General features: G+C 36.9%; 1 protein-coding gene across 1 annotated transcript; it reads left to right on the forward strand.

Moving 5' to 3' along the window:
• The first annotated feature begins 82 nt into the window (after window positions 1–82).
• LOC124868330 (dynein axonemal heavy chain 6-like) lies at window positions 83–19,317 on the forward strand. Its single transcript, XM_047365486.1, has 19 exons — window positions 83–254; window positions 374–463; window positions 581–654; window positions 3,942–4,136; window positions 4,336–4,668; window positions 5,353–5,487; window positions 5,601–5,740; window positions 8,677–8,854; window positions 8,957–9,043; window positions 9,133–9,240; window positions 10,250–10,330; window positions 10,458–10,578; window positions 16,283–16,434; window positions 16,969–17,121; window positions 17,293–17,544; window positions 18,335–18,463; window positions 18,601–18,714; window positions 18,820–18,963; window positions 19,135–19,317. The coding sequence occupies exons 2-19, from the start codon at window positions 394–396 to the stop codon at window positions 19,300–19,302; spliced, it is 2,634 nt and encodes an 877-aa protein (XP_047221442.1). The 5' UTR covers window positions 83–254; window positions 374–393; the 3' UTR covers window positions 19,303–19,317.
• The last annotated feature ends 2,381 nt before the right edge of the window (window positions 19,318–21,698 follow it).

Raw genomic sequence — 21,698 nt, forward strand, 5'->3', positions numbered from 1 at the left:
GTAAGTTAACCTGTGGGGGGAGCCACGCGCTTTTTCATGAAACCCCGAACTCTAAGAATTCAGTTGCTAGGCAACTGTTAGCGTCCGTTCCGTGTTGGCAACCGTAAAACAAAGCAGCATAAAGATTGTCTTCACAACATATGGGACTCTTTAGAAAAGCTTTTTGGAACACGACGGGGAAGCACGCTAGATGCGTTTGTTCAGCATTTTGAGGTTTCAAGAACACTGTTAAACCAGACTTCACATATATTAAGGTAACATTTTAAAACATCGCTTGGCTAGAGTGCTTGCATTACGCCGCAGATTGTTGCCAAGTTAACTGTTTCTTTTCCACCTGCTGTGTTGTGCTCGTGTTTCTGCCTCTGTCCCAAAGGCTGCATTTACCAGAAAATAATGGCTTCTGCATCTTCGCTGGCCTCTTCCCCAGACATTTCTGAACAAACTCAGGACGATGAATTTGAAGGTGGGTGAAGCTAACAAAAAAACTAAGCTCAGAGACAAAAGCAGTTTAGACGTTTTCAACACTTGGATTATCAGCCCTTTTCAGAAGTGATGGTAGTACGCCTTCTTTTTGCCTCAGAACCGACGCGCAATCTCCGTCAACTGCAGTGCTCCGCTTCTCCACCAGGGGCTAGACATAAAATAGACCCACAGGTAAGGCTCTAGGAAAGTGAATCTAACCATGTCGCTTGTAAAACTATGGTGCGAATCACAGGAGGATGCACCAGTTGTACACCATGGTAAAAGTTTAGCATTTGAATGTTATGTTAAGCTTCTTCAGACCCATTTTTCTGGACTAAAAACCAATAAACAAATCACGGATTTCATAATTGGAATGTCATGTTGACTTAACCATAATGTAAAGCAAAATATATAAATTGCTGCTGCTAGGTGAAACCTCATGTACACTGGTTATTAATAAAAGCAGATAAATAATTGTTATCATGTCAGATGTTTGTGTTCTGAAACGTGATGCCTCTACTACTACTACTGTCAAATCTCAGAATCCTTCCACAAAAGAAAAATAAACTAAATTTACATTCGGATTAACAGCCTAATCACATGTGATTGTATGCTGTTTTCTCCTTTTTTGTAATAATTGCATTCCTCTAAATAATAAAACTTGTTGCTTATTAATTGGATCACCTTTTGGCAATATGGTGCGCTCTCTCTCTCTGTACTTTAAAGTTACATTTTCTTAGCCTGAAATCTATCAAGAACGAATGCTAAATTTAGAGACGTGGTTGCTTGGTGATCATGGACTTTCTCAGAGATAATTATCCAACATGGCTGCAGTGCATTAACTGTAAATTGTAGTGAAGATGTCCGATATAAACTGTTCATTAGCGCTTCCAGTGAGACCCATAGATATCTATGCAGGAACATGTTCCTTTATGTTTTACGCATAAAAGAAAAATTTGTAATTACCAGCTTGTATTGCTAATAGTTATCAGCACAAAAATGTGCAAAACCAAACATACAATCAGAACACTCTAAAATCTGATTTCGTTCAGATTTGCAGGGTCTTAGTTTTGAAAGAATACCGATCTTCTCTTGAATTTAACTGTAGAGATAAGGAGAAATAATTTCATACTTTTTATGAAGTGGAAGGAAATATTACCAGACTCCAAAATCCTTTAAATTGTTTATTTACTTTAAAAACAAATTAGGAATATCTTATCATCTGAGCTCAGAAAAGCTATATTGAGTTTCTATAGAAATTACATACAGAAAAATGAAAATGTTTTATGACCTTATCCCATAGGCCTACACTGCTTTGGTTGAATGTTGAGTAATTTTGTTTTGCTTCCAGTTGTGGTGTTGAATAGTCAACTTGTTTGAGGTATTTGACTGCAAAGATTATCATATGATTCATGATATTTTGAAAGTGAATGAATATTATGTTTTGAATGTAATGTATTATCAGCTGTTGAGCAAAAATAGGTTCAGTCTGGCTATGAATAACCATTAATAAGTGCCAAAGGCAATTATTAACAAGGTTAGTAATTTTAAACATAATTACCAAGTCTGGGCACCACCTGATTATCAGGAATTCATAGCCAGACAACTCTCAGTCTCATAAGTTATTGCTTTATGAATACTTGCTTGGTGAGGTGTTGTTTTTAATAGAGCAATAGATGGAGTGAATTTTGCACATTGGTGTTCTCTAACAGCAAGCCATGCACATGGACAGAATGAACACAGACAACTTATCTCCATAATACAAGAATGTATTTACAAAATACCTAAACTTCTTGTTAAAATACTTTAGTTAACAAACTCTTTAACTAGGTTAGTAACATTGAACTAAGTAAAATAAAAAAAATACTAATCTACGGGGGGCTGGGGAGGTATTAAAAAGTAATTAATAAGAATACAACTGAAACCAATACCTAATAAAAATTGTAGGGTAGTGACATCATAGTGTGCTTTCAAAAGTTTAGAATGAGGCCAAATTAGCCTCTGACAGCTCAAAGAATAGTTGCTAGGTGTTCAAACTACCAGTTCACAATGCAAAGCAGAAGGGAAAATAACAAAAACCTATTTAAAAAAAAGAATGTTTCCAAAATCATTTGCTGAATTAGAGATCAACCTTTTGGACAATTGCTTCTTAATGTTGTGTTAACTAGCCATCCCAGTTGCACACTGAATGGAGTTATGAACTACCAAGATGGGGGTAAAAAATGGATATACCGGTACTCACAAACTGGTCATCTTGTCGGCAGAGTGATGATGTCATATCTAGAATTAGCCGCTCTATGGTGCTATTTAGCATCAAGTCCCACATGTACTTTTAAGTACCATTAATATAAAAATTAATGTGTGTATGATCACTGGCAGCATTCTACAGATGATCGCATGGTGAAGAAAATGAGCCGTGCAATAAACACAGCAGAACTAATGTGGCTACCTTTTTAGCATTAGAAGAGCTTTAGCGTTGGAAATAAATTTTAAAAAAGAGATAAAGGAGACAATTTATTACGTTTACCCGACCATGTGGACATATTTTATGCAGCTTAGTGAGAGAATATGAAGGGAAAACACTGATAAAATGGAGGTTCACATTACAGGAGTAAAGGGATCTTTTTCAGTCATCAACTTTACAAAGCAGATTTCTTTTTTCTGGCTCAGTGGCCTGTTAGAACTCAAGCAGTTAAACACCACAAACAAAGCAACACAATGAAATAAACCAGACTTAAATATCTTTATTCTCTGCCAATGCACAACCTTTTATGCATAGCGATCTGATGAATAGGAAAATGTCCAATAGGAGCTGCTTTTGCCAGAGTTGAGCGCCAGCTTGGACTGCCGCCTGCATACAGAGGTGCATTTTCAATGCTGTCTTGTTCAGGGGGAAAACCTCTTTGTTAACGTAATTAGGTACTTCACTTGGATCTAAGATTTCTTCGAAGATCCAGTTTTTTACTTGGCCAGCGCGATCAAGATGTTCACGTGCGTTCAATGCAGCCTGTGGAGACTACTTGGGTTACAGACTACAGGGATTTCAGCAGTAAATCCACCTTCCTGGGAGGTGTGCATGAAAATAGGTTAATATTGTGCATTCTGGGACTCAGTGTTTACCAGTCTCTTTTGATCTTTGTGTACAGTTCAGACATTTTTGTTTCTCCCAAGGCTGGGCCTAACACATATATGTAGACAGACGTTACATTAAAACAAGCAAAATACCAGAAGGGTTAAAGTCAGGTGAAAGCATTTACCTTTATTTTATAGCCTGTGTCTGGCTTTCTGCCAAAGGACATCCCTCTATAGAGATTCTAAGTTTACATGCTAATCAAACTCCACACTAAATAAACACTTCCAATTTTGGCCCAGTAAGATGTTTGAGCAGGCTGTGAGTGGCTGTCTCAAAACTGTGAAGGTTTGTTGAAATTATAGACTTTTAGCATATTTTTGAAGACGTTTTTCTCATCATAATCTAGGCTGTATTGAAGAGACCTGTAATACGAAAACAACCCAGTCGGCAACACTTGAAGGCCCGTGAGCAAATGATTTTTCCAGGCTGGCACACCATGTCACCTTCAGCTCAGAGAAAAAAGGAGCCAGAAAGGGCACACGGGCTCCCTGAACTTCAGCGTTCTACTATTCTTACAAGATCTCTGGTAAAAAACCCAAAGGTGAGACTTTGGCAAACTGAGTTCAAACCATAAAAATCATAAACTCCAACTTACATAAATACTTTAGATTTAACTTTTAAGTGATATTTTGAGAAGGCTGTTAGTTGATTGGTAACCTCTTAAACAAAAAAGAGGATTCCCATTTTGTTTAATAAAGAGGTAGATCTTTTCAGATGTTAAATGCCTCTTGTTTATCTAGGTTGTGGCAAAACCCTGTCTCCAACACACAGCGCACTGGGAGCCAATGGCTTTTGCAGTCTGGCAACCCCGGTTAACCTCATCCTCGGAAAAAAAAAAGGCAAATAACTTTCAAGATTTTATATTTTTAATGAATAAAGACCAACCTCCATCTGCAACCTCTGACCACGTGACAGAAGATAAATATAATCCGTTTTGTGAGCCCCTCTGCATCCTCCCCTTGGCCTTCCAAAAAATTTGGAGAAGCTTTAGTTTCTGGCGCACCAAAGTATTTAGGAATAAGCTTCACTTGGCCAAGACGTCTCTCCAGAACCACCTGTTTATACTGGAACCGGTATGTTTTGTGTAAAAAGTGGCTTAATGTGACATTGATGTTTAATGTGGAAAACCATATCCAACAGAAATGCTCACAGGTACGGGTACATCTCAATAAGATAGAACCATTGTTAAAAAGTTAATTTACTTCAGTTTCTAGGTTCAAAAGTAAAAGTCATGTGTTATATAGATTTATTACAAACAGTTGGATTTAAAATTGGATTGCCCACAGCTAATGAAAACCCATAATTCAGTTTCTCAGAACGTTTCACAAAAGACCTAATTCAAGGGTTTTTGACACATAAATGTTATGTTATGACCCTCAACAAGGATGGGACGGTAGGCCAAAAAATGTCATTGTTAAAGAAGCTGGATGCAAGCATATTAATGGAAAGTTTTGTGAATGGAAAAAAACAACAACATTGTGGTAGAAAAAAGGCACATAAGCAACAGAGATAACCACAGCCTTGCAAGGATTGTGCAGCAAAGACCATTCAAGAATGTATGATGAATCTAGATAAGGAGTTTACCTACTGAAATTAATTATATAAAAAATTTAACTACTTAAAAAATATTCAGTTATTCAGATAAACCTTTACTTGTCAGCATTTCTTTAGTCTATGGTATTGCATATTTAAATTAATCAAATATGAAAAGGAATTACATGTTTGTTGATTGTTACTAACACTTGTATGTTATCTAGTGTCTGAGAGAAGCGTTGATGGAAATCCGGAAGATGTCATGCCAAATCACTGACACTGAGTTGTATTATGTGAAGACAAACCACACATACACACTGAAGGAGTTCTACGACACCCAGCTCAAACAGCAGCACGAGGTGCAGCAGTTTTACAGTTATTTATAAATACTTCAGCATATTTGATGCACACACTTACTGTCTTGCCTTTGTTAGCCTGTTCTGAATTCTTTTGCCTATGTTTGTTTGGTCAGATACTGAGTGACCTTCAGCCGTTTCGGGACTTGGTGAGGGATGTGACAGTTCGTGCTGGACATGAATACTTGTTGCAGCATCAAACCACATCTGAGGATAAAGACGAGTTGAATCTGGTTTTCTTTAATCGGGTCAATTGGTTAGTAAATTTATTCTCTTCTCTTCAATTCCATATTCTTTATGTTAGAATTTGTTAAAAACCCCACTTTGACAAAGTTGACATGTTGTGTGAAATTTAAGTAAAAGCAGAATCTGGTGGAAAAGAAGTAATTTATATCTAAACATCAATTTTTTTTTCAAATTGTTTTGATGTTAAGAATCAGATTATTATTTTTTTTCGTTTGTTGTTTTGTGGATCAACAGAACAACATTGTGGTTTGTAAACTCAGTGTTCAATATACAGGTCCTTCTCAAAATATTAGCATATTGTGATAAAGTTAATTATTTTCCATAATGTCATGATGAAAATTTAACATTCATATATTTTAGATTCCTTGCACACTAACTGAAATATTTCAGGTCTTTTATTGTCTTAATACGGATGATTTTGGCATACAGTGTTGGATCTTGAGTCTCTTAACGTTTTCTTCACAATATCCTACAGATTCTCTATGGGGTTCAGGTCAGGAGAGTTGGCAGGCCAATTGAGCACAGTGATACCATGGTCAGTAAACCATTTACCAGTGGTTTTGGCACTGTGAGCAGGTGCCAGGTCGTGCTGAAAAATGAAATCTTCATCTCCATAAAGCTTTTCAGCAGATGGAAGCATGAAGTGCTCCAAAATCTCCTGATAGCTAGCTGCATTGACCCTGCCCTTGATAAAACACAGTGGACCAACACCAGCAGCTGACACGGCACCCCAGACCATCACTGACTGTGGGTACTTGACACTGGACTTCTGGCATTTTGGCATTTCCTTCTCCCCAGTCTTCCTCCAGACTCTGGCACCTTGATTTCCGAATGACATGCAGAATTTGCTTTCATCGGAAAAAAGTACTTTGGACCACTGAGCAACAGTCCAGTGCTGCTTCTCTGTAGCCCAGGTCAGGCGCTTCTGCCGCTGTTTCTGGTTCAAAAGTGGCTTGACCTGGGGAATGCGGCACCTGTAGCCCATTTCCTGCACACGCCTGTGCACGGTGGCTCTGGATGTTTCTACTCCAGACTCAGTCCACTGCTTCCGCAGGTCCCCCAAGGTCTGGAATCGGCCCTTCTCCACAATCTTCCTCAGGGTCCGGTCACCTCTTCTCGTTGTGCAGCGTTTTCTGCCACACTTTTTCCTTCCCACAGACTTCCCCCTGAGGTGCCTTGATACAGCACTCTGGGAACAGCCTATTCGTTCAGAAATTTCTTTCTGTGTCTTACCCTCTTGCTTGAGGGTGTCAATAGTGGCCTTCTGGACAGCAGTCAGGTCGGCAGTCTTACCCATGATTGGGGTTTTGAGTGATGAACCAGGCTGGGAGTTTTAAAGGCCTCAGGAATCTTTTGCAGGTGTTTAAAGTTAACTCGTTGATTTAGATGATTAGGTTCATAGCTCGTTTAGAGACCCTTTTAATGGTATGCTAATTTTGTGAGATAGGAATTTTGGGTTTTCATAAGCTGTATGCCAAAATCAATAATAAGACAATAAAAGACCTGAAATATTTCAGTTAGTGTGCAATGAATCTAAAATATATGAATGTTAAATTTTCATCATTACATTATGGAAAATAATGAACTTTATCACAATATGCTAATATTTTGAGAAGGACCTGTAGACTTAGATTCTTAACTTTTTGCCAAAAATGAGATTATAAAACCACCTAAAAATGGTCCAAGATGTTACAATTTAGGAGTCTTTTCTCTAACAGACGTTCACAAAAGCTTGAAAACGGCTGCTTTGCACATTCACACCATTCTCCTCTGCTTCATCAAGAGCCGATTTACTTTTGTCTCCATGTGCTATAATGCAGGCTGTTTTATGGTTTTTAATTGAGATAGAGATGACATTTGATCACATATGGAAGATGGTAAAAAGCTTATTATGTTAGAGGAACTCCGTGGCAACCTGCTGATCAGGCAGAGCAGCAGAATGAGCTGACAGGGTGAGGATGCATGGAATGGGGTACGTATGGAGACAGAGGCATGGATACTGAGCTTCTAGCTGAGCTTGGTTTAGAGCTGGCCGGCATGAGGCAGCTACCATCGCAGCTTTTTCCTAATAATGGTCATCCCTTGTGTAACAGAATAGAATATTTACAGCATCTGGTACACAAGCAGCATTCACACCTGGAAATAAGGGCAACAAACATGGAGAGCTTTAGACGCATGTCAAAAAATACCTCCTTGTTATTTTCTATCAAACAACCCACACTAGCTGCTTCTGACCATCGCCAAACCATTTCATCGATAAGATCTAGACAAGAAAAACAGAATTTAGTTTCACCAAATTTTTCAGAAATGTTAAAAAACAAATACATTATTTGTTACTTGCTGTTGCTTCTTTGGTGTGAAATTTCCCATCCTCCCATTAGCCTTTCAGTTGTTTCTATTGAGCCTAAAACTTGTAATATCATTCAGTATATTTTAGTATATTGGAATTTAGGCAGTCAGATCAAATAAACTTTCAAATTTTTGCTCCAGTCCCCCCAAAAAAACGTGATTATCTTGTTTTGTAATGGCGGTTTAATGATCCTCAAGACCTTTGGGATCTCCTCCCTCTGTAGATGATTACGTGGTAGTGTTCAGAATAATTTGAATACCATTTTCTAAGCAATCTTATGGACTTGAACTTCATTATTCTCTTTCCACCCTCAAAGATTCACAAGCAGCAATTTACTAATAATTATTTCCCTGGAACTTTCTCTCTTTTGATGCTTTTAGTTTTTAGAGTAGGCCACTCTGTTTGGATGCATGGTTTTTATATTTGTTCATTAGTTTCTGTTTTGCATTATTGAAATGCAAATAAGTGTTTAATTGTCTGTTTAAATGTACCTAACCCAAATTATGCTGGCCTAATTTCACCAGAACACAGCTAGCTGACATTACATTCATTGAAGCAAATCTAATACATGTGTTCTCTGTTTTTAACCCTCCCAGCTTCATCCGTCATGTTGACAATTTGATTTTCAACACAGTGCACTGCTTGGTGCTAAATGCAGTGGATGTGCTCCTGAGTGTATTGCAGAATCAGGTAGGTCAGATGCCTAGCCAAATCACTCCACAGGTCCGATCTGACCGCTCTGAGGCAGTTCCTGAAGAGAATGTTGAAAAGAAGGTAGGACAGTTTTTAAGTATTTATTTCAGCAATGCCAGTTATTATCTACTGCGGATTATACTGGACATCATTGCAAGTTATTTGTTTATGTTTGTGTCAAAGGTTCTTCCTGATTTACCTTTATTCATGTCTGAGCTAGTGCTGGAATCAGATGTTTTGATGTACAACCCCTCAGAGGAAAACTTTCAGGTTTGTTTAGTTTTAAATTGTTCTACAGTAAGTAATATTTTACTCATCAAATATGCATATGCAATATATGTGATTCCTTATTTATGTAGGAAACCATCAGAGAGATAATCAGGCAGTTTAAGACGACAGCAATATCTGTGAGGTCCCTCACAGCAGATCCTGAAATGCATTTACTACTAAAGTCTGAAAAGTTTAAGGTAAAAATATTCATGAACCTAATCTCATAGGTCTGACTAGATATTCAGGATGCATTGTGTTTACAGTGGGGAAAATGATTATTTCATTGAAATGTTTTTTTAATAAATATATTTCTGAGGGCTTTTGACATGAAATACGCATATTTCTGTAGCAACTCTAGTAATCCACAGATGCATAAAAATCAAAACAAAGAAGACATTTTGTGAAAAAAGTGGAAAGACACAGAATATCTATTAAAACGTGGAAATAAAAAAAATGTAAAAATGAATAGAAAGCCAAAAAAAAATAGTAAACTAACAGTATTTAGAATGCTTTCTATTCATACTGTCTGGCCAGACCAAAATTCACCTTTTTAAATGCCATTGCTCACATTATCTTTAGAGAAGTATTATTGCTTCACATGATCCCCAAAACACCCTATAACTGAAGGGATAGTAAAAGAAGAAAGGTTTCTGGACATTCCTGATTACAGTATAAAGATAAAGTGAGGGCAGATTTTTCAGCAAGGCAGTGATGCCAAACATTAAACAAAGAAAGCTCCTAAAAAGAAAAAAAGCTGCTAGAAGACTGACTTGAAACACCCAATTTGAATCCAATTCAAAATCTGTGACTTAATGAGTAACTGTATGAGTAACATAACATAATGAGTAAAAGAGGTTCTTAGAACCTTTCAGAATTGATACAGTCTGTACAAACGAATGGGTAAAAAATCCCACTTGACCAATGCATGTGAGTAGTTTTTCTATACAGGAGATGACTTGAAGGTTTTATTACTTTAAAGATTTTCAGCAGAGTATAAGATTTACGAAATGTGTTTGTTACTTAATATATGGACATATTTGTTTCTGTTTTACTATCTTTCCAGGTTTGGATTACTTGGATTGTTATTGAGATCTGCTGTGAATTCGATGTCAAGAGCCTCATTAGAAATGTCTTGACAGAGAAAACCATTCATGTGTTCAATGCTTGTTTCCCGACCTATATGCATGTTTTTTTGTGCTCTTGAAGGACAGTGTGCAAAGTGGACCGTCTTTGGAAACTGTCTTGAAGGAAGATGGCCACCTTCGAGTTATCATTCAAAACATCAGCGTAGGTCTTTACTTTGCACAATTTCTTCTTAGTGTTGACTCTTTTTATTCAGACTAAAACTATATGTAGTTAACTCTATATGTAGTAAGTTCTAATTTATTATGTTTTTTGGATACCTCCCGTTTAGGATAGCATCCATACAGCTTTTGATTCGGCCAAAGTGTACTCACACACATTCGACCATTTTCTGGCATTCTCAAAGAACAATGAAAATCTGGATCTCGATGCAGTGTGGGAACTGGAAACTGGTAATCTCCACAACATAACTACAATCTCAGCGTTTGTGTTTCACTTGCTGCTTGCAACACAAATACTTGTATATTTAACAATATTTTCTAATAGAAAACAGATTTTGGTCAATTCATGTTTTTTAACAGATACTTTGTTTTACCACGTACAGTTGTAAAACATTAGGAAAGCCCTAAATATTTAGTTCTTTATGAAAAAATCTCACATTAATGTCTAATTTAATTTTTATCTCTTGAAAAGAAAAAGAGTTAATTGCATTTGAACAAGATAAACTGTTAATGTATGGTAGCGTTACCCCCTTAAGCTGAATTAACTTCATTCAGACAATTCCCGTAGACATCTAATAGTTTCTGACATGGGTCTGTGGAAGGTTTGTCCCACTTCTTACTTTCAGCTGAGGGATGATTGAGAGGTTTTTCATCTCAATGAGTTTAAGCTTTAACTCTATCCATGTTGTTCCATTTGCTAATTCTCACCCAGTTTTTGTTGGATTTACTGATAAATTTTGGGTCAGGTCATGTTGCAGGGTCCAGTTCTGCTTCAGTTGTTATTTCATATACAAATCGTCACATTTTTTTCTAAAGCACTCTTTCACACACACATAGAATTCATGGTGGCTTGTATGATGGTGAGCTGGACAGGTACTGCTGCAGCAAACCATCCCTAAACCATGACACCTCAAGCTGATGTATCTGGTTTTTGCCAAACAGGTTCTCTGTTCTGCTGTCCAAATAATAAAACTTTAGACTCATCACTCTAAAGAACATTTTTCCAGAAGTCCCAGAAGTATTTGTCTGTGTTCTCTCTATGGACAATTTTTCTCTGGCACACAGTTTCATATCAACACCAGCAAGGGCTTGATGTAGGTTCCTTGATGATATTTGGGACTTCTTTTAACATCTTGCAGTCTGCCTTTAGTGTGAACTTGCCCAAAGACCTTGGCATGCTAACAGCTGTTTCAAGCGTTCTCCATTTGTAGACTATTTTCCATACAGTAAAATGGCTGATTTCAAATTCTGTTCAGACCTCTTTAAATCCCTTTCCAAACTCATGAACTGCTACAATCTTCTTTCTGAAGGTCCTGGTAGCTCTTTAGATCTTACAAAGGTGTTCACTCTCAGTTCAACAATCAGGATCACCAAACTAATGTCCCTTTTTGACAGGCTCTACTTTGGCCGGGTCCACTCTACTCAATCTGTTTTGCGAATACTTCCACTACTGTCTTTTCCAGCCCACAACTGGCTTTCTTCATCCCTACTCGTCAACAGGCCTAGTAACTATTTATGAGGACAATCAAAGAGTGGGTGGCATATGGGTAGATACTGTCAAAGAAAACCCTGTTGAGGCAATCTGCAAGGCTAGATATGTAGCATAGTCAAGTTGCTGATATTGATTATCTCGTCATACTTGTAGCAAGACATTCACACCCAAAAGATTTCTTTTTTGATAGGTCTGACTTTTTTCCCTGTTAAACTGTAACATGTATTACAGATAGTAGCAACAGTCTGAGCTGTGAATGTGCATAACTCTTTAGATGGTTTACTCTCGAATAACATGCATTGTGCCATTTCAAACACAGTTCCCAACACTGTCCCATTCTGATGGGGCAAATAAGGTGCTGAAGTTTCATGTCTAATGGTATTTTTACTGAGAAGTGACTGAAACTCATTAGATGTAAACTCGGTTGCATTATCTGATCTTATACATTTGATTTTTCCATAAGGTGCAACATCAGCAATGCATTTCCCTGTACCCTTTGCAGTATCACTCCTAGCTTTCATAAAATAAGTTTAGACAGCTCCTGAATAATCATCTGTAAAAGCTAAGATATATCTAAAACCGTCTTTAGATGCTGCAACACAAGAAAGTCTTTACCTTGTAAATTTACTGAATGGAATGGACTATGAATGTCGATATGCGCCAGTGACTATGAGGACAATCAAGTTGCTCTTGCTCTGTCTAAAAATCCTGTTTGTTGGCAAACGTGCAAACATAATGACATTCGAAATCATTTTGTCCGATCAGCACTCGGTGATGGAAAAAAGGCTTTACTGTTCAACAACAGAAATGGTGGCCAATATAAAAAAAAAACTGTAACTAAAGTAAGACTGGGTAAATTTGCATGTTTTGTTTGGTGTGTTTATACATAAATGATAGAATAAAAAAGAGAGTAAAAACTGTAAATGTATGGTATGTCAACCTAGGAACAAGTTTAGGTGTTGAATGTTATTATCGTGGATGTTCTTGTTGACTTCCTGTCGACTTCCTGTCGTGGGTGGAGTTACACACGTGTTGGCAATTTTTGATAAATGGCCACAGGTAACTGGAGAATAGTTCATGCAGGCCAAATATGACGGAAGGCTGTGTGTTTTCCTTTCATTTGTTACCGGCCTTTCCAGCCCTTTTGAGATGGCAGCTTCAATGCTTGGTTAAAGACCCCTCCAAACAGCGGCATTAAAGTCTACTGCTGCTTATGCAAAAAAAAAAACAAACCCATAAAACTGGGAACTGGCAACAGCTCTGTTATTCCCATTGACGACCTCTGCATTGCCTTAAGGTCAGACCTTACGATATGGGCAGAGGTTGCCAGGATTCTACACACAGTGACTAAACACGACTCTTACAGCACAAATAACGAAATTAGGTACTTCAAAGCATCTTTCTGGACTCATGCATGCCACATGAACTGGTAACCCTGTGAAGCTACAGATTTTGCTCATGGACAGGCAACTGTTGAGAGAGGCTTTTCAGTTAATAAAGAAATCAAAACCTGCAACATGCAAGAGTAACACCCGACATGGGGGTGTTACCAAAGTCCCTCTCACAAAAAACTCGTGAACTCAGCCAGGACCAAATACGGTCTTTTTCTTGAGAAAGGAGAAAGAGTCCCTTGCACAGGGCAAAACGACAAAGGCAACGGTGGATTACTTACACTCTATGTTTCTCCTCTAAGTCTTAGAGGAACTCAGAAAAAGGGGAAACACTATATAAACAGTTGCTGAAACTCTTTCCAGAGATGCAGACATATTTGTAGAGCAGGCTGAAGGCAAGGCTGGCAGTCGGATGGCTCAGCTGATAACGAAGTCAAATGCTCTGAGGGCCAGCAAGGAGAAAGCAGCTGAGCTCAAGAACATTGAAGAGGAGATTCTTGCCAAGGGAGAGGAGCTGAGATTTATGTAGTTTTAGTTTTTGCTCTATTTTCAACAACAATGCATGTAAACTGTGTTCGGTAATCATTTAGTCACTTTGAATAAATACATTTTCTTTGCAAGTAATTTTATGATTCTATTTCTTTTGTATGTTTCTGTATGTGCTGATATAGGTCTTTCATTCACATTATTAAAAAGTCTTAAATTTGAGCTGGTGAAACCTGCAGAAACCCTCTTTTTTACATGACTTGATATATGTATATATATATATATATATATATATATATATATAGCTGCTCTGTGTTTTTCTTTAGAGGACACAAAGGTTATATGGTTTATTTTAAGTCTTCTGCATCAAGATTTATCTATCTATGAAATGTAAAATATATTGGGAAGGCATTTCTGTCCCTAAAACGCATTTTGTTAAGCAGGTGTTTTTGAATAATTGAATCTGTCTTGCTCATATCTTTCCTTCTCTAACCTGCAGCACTGTTCTCCACTACATTTGCTGCTGCACTCCCAGGTTATGCTGACTTTGCAATTGTCAGGCTAGTAATGTTTTTTTAAGATATTGACAAACATCAGCGAAAAGCCAGCAGTTATAAGTAAGGGTTGGGGGTTCAATCTGTAAAATGATTTGCTTTTATTCATGTGTGTAGTTTATGCAGGAGGTGGAAAATAACATGTCTGTTTTCCAGAAAACTCTTTCTAGTGTTGAAGGCTTAAGCCTAAATCTTTTCGGTAGAACAAGGATTAAAAAAGTGGAGATTGAGATTTAGGTGTGTTGACAGATGATATGTCCTTTGAATAAATGAGAAGGGTGCTACTGTTCTGATCTTTTTTTTTATCTATCTTTTTTTGATATATACCAACCTCTCTGTGACCTCGAATTATATCATTTTTGTCTAGTGTAGGAATCTGCTGCAGTGAGATTCACTCCAAAAGACTGAATATTGGCACTCATAGAAGGAATGTATAAAACAAAATAGCAACAAAACGATGCATTCTAAACAGTTCTTTATGACATTATTCAATCTCGTGATCAGTTATTATATATCAAGTTATTTTTGCAATATTTTTGTGTAGATATTTGTTTTGTGATCAATGTTCCATAATTTTTGAGTAATGCATTTAATGCATGATTATTCCAATTGTCTTCTTCCTTTCCTAAATTTGTTTTGAGATATATTCTTGGAAAAAACAATGGAACAAGGAGTGTAAGGCCTTTAAAGGGATAGTAGTCAAAAAAAAGTATTCACAAATCTTTGGTCACACAAACCACTATAAACTATTTTTACATATATGAAGAGCTGTGAACTACCTTACAGATTTATTTTGTCCTTTCTTTTTTTTTTTATGACACTTGAATGTTTATGATTATCAACCAAATTTTAAAATCAGATGACCCGAATAAAAAAAAAAACCAAACACTTTTTTAATAATTGTTTCAGTTTACTAAGGGAAGAATTTCTAGGCCAGAAGCCATATGATGAGAGTCATGGTATGCATGCTTGGACCATGGCTAGTAATGGTCGAAAACTACAAACTCATTGATACAACATAGGGAAAATGTGAGTGTCTAGAGAAAGACTGTTTATAGTCGGAGCATTCACACTTTGGCAGTTTGAAGATGGACAGCCCCGTCATAAACAACACTATCAATCACGGTAGGTCATCCAGGTGTTAGTTTTACACCAGATCATCAATATGTTTATTGGCAAATGTGAGATTGTCCTAGGTTTTCCCATTAATGCTATTTTTTCCTTGTCTGAAAGTTGTTGTCAAATCATGAACACTGACCTTAACTGAGGCAAGTGAAGTCTGCAGTGTTGTGTTAGATGTTCTTGATTCTTTTCTTGATGCGTTGTTAATGCATGTTCGTCAATGTACTGGCAAGCCACAGACTCCTAGGAAAGTTTAGCACTTTTCCATGTTGTCCTTGCTGGCTCTTTCTATTTTTTATTTGGAGTCCCAAATCCTTAGAAATTCCTTTTTAACCATTTCCAGACTGAGACGTCAGTAGCTTTGGTTTTGAATTTTTATATGTCAAGGCATGATGTGTTGCTTTTTGAGATATATATATTTTTTTTTCAGCATCATCTTGTCAGAAATATTCCATTTAAGAGATTTCTTGGTTTTACAGGTCTTGCAGTAATCAGATTTGGGATGGTAAAATTAAACTCAGCTATACCAAAATAATTAGTGTCTATTCATGACTTTTAGGACAACTATATTTTCCACCTATGGTTAGGTTGGTTTGGATAGCTTTTTTTGCCTTAGTTAATGAAATAACAATGTTAAAACTGTCTGCGATGGATTGGTGACCCATCCAGGGTGTACCCCACCTCCTGCCCATAGACTGCTGGAGATTGGCACCAGCTTCCCCGCGACCCACTATGGAAGAAGTGGTAGAAAATGACTAGTAAAAACTGTATTTGTGTACTCTGCATATTTTTGGCTATTACATTTTATTTAATGATCTGAAACATCTGAAACATTAAAAGGCATATCATACAAAATAGCAGGTTTGTTCCTTGTTGACTTTTTCTTGCAGATTTGACCTTTTTTGCCAAAAGCCTGGAGTTATACCACTGTAAACGTAAGGAGGCCTTAGCTATCCAGGAGAGGAGGTATCTTGGCTTACTGCTCGTGGACCAAACACAGCTCAAACAGAAGCTTGTGTCTTCTACACTCTGTTCTCTGGAGGTCAGAACTAGTTTTAATAGAAACATGCGCTGTATACAGAGACATTTTATCCATCTGCATTTTACTTTACTGAAGCACTTTGCTATTTTTTTCAATAGCTTTGCGTATTTTGCTAAATAAACTTCTACTGGCTTCATGTGGTTAAATATTTGACAAAATGTATTTTCAACCTAGCATGCAAAGTTGCAGCAGTAAGTCAAGATTGATGCATGAGTTTAGAAAAACAAGGTTTTCAATGCCAAATGGTATGCTAAACTGGAGAGAGTGCAATGCAAATACTTGCATTCTGGGCAAAGGCACTAAGATTATATTCAGGAATGCTTGTCTTTAGATACAAAAGAATTCTGACAGAATAGCTGGGAGGCCATTTTTATTTTAATAAAACCCTGCTGACATATTGTAAGCAATGTTCAGTCCCACAGGAAGGCATTTAATTAGAGAAATAATTTCCAGTCCAACCAAAGGTCAAATTAACATTTTTATTAGACAAGTCAAAGGTGCGTTGTAGAAGTCCTTGTTTCTCATCTTTCCTAGGGCTTCCATGAGATGTTCACACAGCAGACTAGGAAGAAGGTAGATGTCCTCCTGGCTAAGATTGTTGTAGCCAAGAGTAAACTGGAGAACTATCCTTCTACAACAGAAGAGATGGCTGAGCAGCTTATATTCCTGGATGAGATTGAGGATGGGGTAAGGAAGCAGATTTCTCCTTTATTGTACAAAAAACCTTGCTCCTTATAACTTAAGGAAGTAAAAAAAAACATTAATGTAGTAGAACATGATTTGTTTTTACTGTAATCCATATATAGAAATCAGTGTTTTCTCTCTTTTCTTTATATACCATTTTCTCCATCTCACTAGATCTTGGAGTTACAAGAGCAGCACGACAGTGTTTCCAAAGTGTACAATCTGTTCAACACGTACTCTGTTACCATCCCACCTGAGGACCTTGTTGATTTTGCCAAATTGCAACCCACCATCTACTTGTTGTATGATTTAATTGACGACGCGGTGGCAGAGAGGGACACGAGCATGGAGAGGTTTATCAGCTCGCTGGTAACAGACCAAAATAAACTGCAAGAAGAAGTCACAAAAATGGCATGTGTGTTGCAGGTACAACATTTGAAAATACTGCATTTCTTTTTGCTTTAATGCTGAATATTAAAAGTAGAACAATATTCAAATAACAAGTATGTTGAAGTAACATGGAAACATGTTTGGTTTTCCAATTTTCTTTAGTTTTCCTTATTCAGTGTTTTATAAGGGGTCAAAATCCCAATAATGCTAAATAAGTGCATTAAAATGTCTCCATAAATGTATATATTTTAAACCCATGCTTTATCGTTGATTTACATCCCAACTTAGTTTGAACATCTCAGCTGTCTGTAATGTGGGTTTTGACTGCTAAATGAAGGGCTATCTCACTACTTTTTTGGACTCTAGACAACTTTGAATTTAGGTTGTACTGGACCTGTTGTTCTTAGACTAGGACTGGTTAAAATTTCAAGCAAACCATTAAAACCCTTTTTACATTTTTATTAGCAAGAATAAAGAAAAATGTGTCTGCAAACTATGGAAAAATATAGTCTCATTAGAATCAGACTTTGTTTTTCAATTGGTACGTGGCTTTTTGAAATAATCACTGTTTAACAGAAGAAACTCCTCACTCATCTTAATTTAGCCACTAACCAGCTAACTGTTAAGAGACTCACCTCTGACCTACAGGTAATAAGACCTGTTGAAGGTCAATATTTTATACTCGAATGTTCAGAATGTTCTAAAAACCCCAGGAAAACTTCAGAAATTTTAGACTGCAATATTATTAAATTTGACTTGTTTAGAAATCCTGTTTAAACCTTAATATGCTCAGTTTTTGTTTAGAGAGGTGTTCTTTTCTGTGTAGAATCCAGACTTCTTGGACACCAATGCAAACTCCTCCAGAGTGCATTCCATTTTTGAGAAGATCCAGATTTCTGTAGATGAGCTGCAAGCCCTGGCATTGGCCTGTAGTTCATGCGAAAGGAAATTCAAGGTGCTAAATATGTTCCGTGGTACCTAATTAAACATCACCTTAATGTTATGCTGGACTGCCATGAGTTGTACTGTTATTTTGTTACAATCCCAACCAAACTCATAAGTACATCTTTCTTTCTGCTCTCATGGGTAAAGCTGGAGAATACAAGGTTTGATTTACTGGAGGAATCTACAGCAAAATTCAAACTGATCCTGCTTCTGTGGGACTCTGTGGAGGAATGGGACTGTCTAGAAAATGAATGGCAGCAGGTTAGATGCTTTAGTGCATTGTGCATATAAACCTGAAAATGCCTACATTGTAAAGTACAGGCAGACCTTATGTTGTATCCTTGTGTTGTTTTAACTTCCCCCAAGAGCCTACTGAAGCAACTGGACCTGAAGCAGTTCAGCATGCAGATTAGCAATTACAACCAGTACGTTGAGCAGCTGGAGAAGGGCCTGCCTCCGAACTGTTCAGTTGTATGTTTGAAAGATAAGGTGGAAAGAATGAAACAGGAGGTAGGTAGGACAAAGTTCAATTTAGAAACCTAATTTTTTAGGAACTTCAGATTTTAGCTTTTGCCGTACTATGTTTCAAACAGCTTTTTCTTGTGGTAATGTCTTCCTAAGATTACCTAAAGGAAGTATTACTAATTGATTCCAGTTTATAAGAACTGTATTTTTTTGCAGCTGCCGATCATCACTAATCTGTGTAACCTGTGTATGAAACCGAAACTGTGGGCGTCTTTGGAGAGTTTAGTAGGCACCTCTCTGGATGTGGAGGAAGTTACTCTCGGTACCCTGGAGGAACATGATGTATTCTCATATGGAATGGAGATACTACAGATATTAAATTAGCAGACATGGACCCCATTTCAGCCTGTTATTTGTGTGTGTGTGTGTGTGTACATGTGTGAATTTACTTATGCCCCTTAAGTTTGTAAATGCATTACCCTTAACAATATACAGTATAAACCAAATAAAATAGTCACACAAGCACACATTCTATAGGTCAGATCTGCTAAACCAGATACATTCTTTAAAGAAAAAGTGCTGATGGATTGATCTATCAACTCAAGTGAACACTGGCAATACAAATGCAGAGTTAGGAGCTAATTATATTTCTAGATTAAACATAATAGGAGTGATGCTCACCCTGATTACAACCTTCCAAGTTGTTTAAAATGTTTTAATCTAAAACAAAATTTAGCATGTGTCTGTTGCATTCATTAAAAAAACCCAATATATACCAGCTGGAGGTCACTTTTCCTTAATTAGCTTTAATCAGCAGTCACAATCACTTTAATGAGTCAGCTGGACTTAATATGGATCAGAACCAAAACAAACAGAAATAGGATGAAATGCAACTCTTTAAGGAAATTATGTACTGTTATATTAACAGATCAAAGTTAGATTCACATGTGAGATGAGAAAAAATTTTTAAACTACTATCTGCATAATTTATGAAAATAGATCACCACCAAGGGACATAAATGGATACACAATGATATAAGTACGGTTTCTTTATAGGTACTAAAAAAAGAGGGAAGGAATAAAAGGCATATAGGTATGACAACAAAATGACCTGTAGCCAAGTAACACATGCTTGTTTCAACTGAAGCACATTAATTAAAACTATACTGTGAAACAATTATGGGGACAATACTCACTCTGAACCTCCCTTATTGGCTGCATTCCTCACAGCCATTTTCCCCAACTTCATCCAAGATATCCATAATTTGCCTAGTTTGGAAATTCTGGTTTGAGATCTTGAAGATGTTTTTGACTTATGTTTTTAACAAGAAAATCATGTTAACACGAAGATCACAAGCAAGTCTGATATGTTACAAAACATTCGATTCTTAAACACTTACCAATGTATTTTAATGGGGAACATTATTTTAAAGGGGTTCCGTCTACTGTATAAATACAGTTATTACAAATCTCATTCTTACTGTTTGCAATGGCAGTGTTTTCACAATAATAAAGAAAACTGAATTAGCAGCTTAATTATTTTCAACCTTGTTTTTGATATTTTATCTCTATTCTGGCAAATGGATTGCAACCACAATATCTGTGTAGGAGTGTGGAGAACACGGTTGTGAAAGTAGGAGGTCGTAACACACATAATTTAAACTTTGGTGGAGAAATTTAAAAGCTATCAGCAAAATGAGGAGATGCCCACACACTTACAGAGAATAGAACCAGTTTTTAACCATTATTATGGAAAAGCGTTCACTAAGAGCAGATGCTCTTATTAAGTGGTGAAGACCCAATAAGGTAAAGCATCAAACAAAAAAACTGATTTATTCCTAAATAAGGTACTATTTATTATCTTCTCATTTTTCTGGAAAATTATTCTCCCTTTGCAGTCTCAAAAAATTTTCTAGTTTCTTAAAGAGTTTGGTGTGCGGAGTCTTCAGGAGGAGCTGACAAATTAAAACAAACTGTTTACTTTATTTCTTTATTTATTAATTATTGGCGATCTTTGTTCATGCCATTTTGCAACCCCTTATGCAGAGTCGAGTTAAGATTTGACTACTGAAACACCGCATCGGGACGCTGCAAGATAGTGTGATCCTAAATCAGTGTCTGACCAAAACTAGTAAATCAAGCTTGAGAAGAATACTATTTAAATCCTATCTTTGTTATGATCTCATTTTGTTTTTGTTTTAAGTAAACATTATGCTTTCAGATGCAGATTCCTTGTAATTTTTGCCTTCAAATGAATATCCTAACTGTATTTTTTGAAATTCGTCTTTTTAAAAGACTTTAAAACTGGAGATAATACTTGGAGGTCACCTTATTTTTTAGCTTCCATTGAGTCATGCAGATGAAGGATGCATAGAAGACCACACCATAGTGTCTCCTGGTGACTTCTGGGAAGTCTTTATCTTTTAGATGCACTGGTAAGAGTCAGGTACTAAAGCCATGTCTCACAGAAATTGTTTGGTAGAACAACAGTAGTGTTTGACTATCATCATTTGTATATTTATCTTTCTTAACTGTGAAGATGCTTCCAGATAATGGGGATTTTCACATGATATGAAACTCACCAAGTTCGCAACGGACAAGCTGCAGACAAAGCTGGTTCTCTATAATCAGACACAGATAGAAGCTTAAAAAGCTCCCAGTGATTTCTGTGCAGAAAGTTAAAGCTTGTAAAACTCCCTTATTCTAGATTTGATTTGAATCATGCTGGATTAGTTCTTAAATTGTACACGGCACTTCCCTCTAGTGGCTAAAAATAAGAG

This window comes from Girardinichthys multiradiatus, chromosome 5 (genome assembly GCF_021462225.1).
Source record: "Girardinichthys multiradiatus isolate DD_20200921_A chromosome 5, DD_fGirMul_XY1, whole genome shotgun sequence".
Taxonomy (NCBI): domain Eukaryota; kingdom Metazoa; phylum Chordata; class Actinopteri; order Cyprinodontiformes; family Goodeidae; genus Girardinichthys; species Girardinichthys multiradiatus.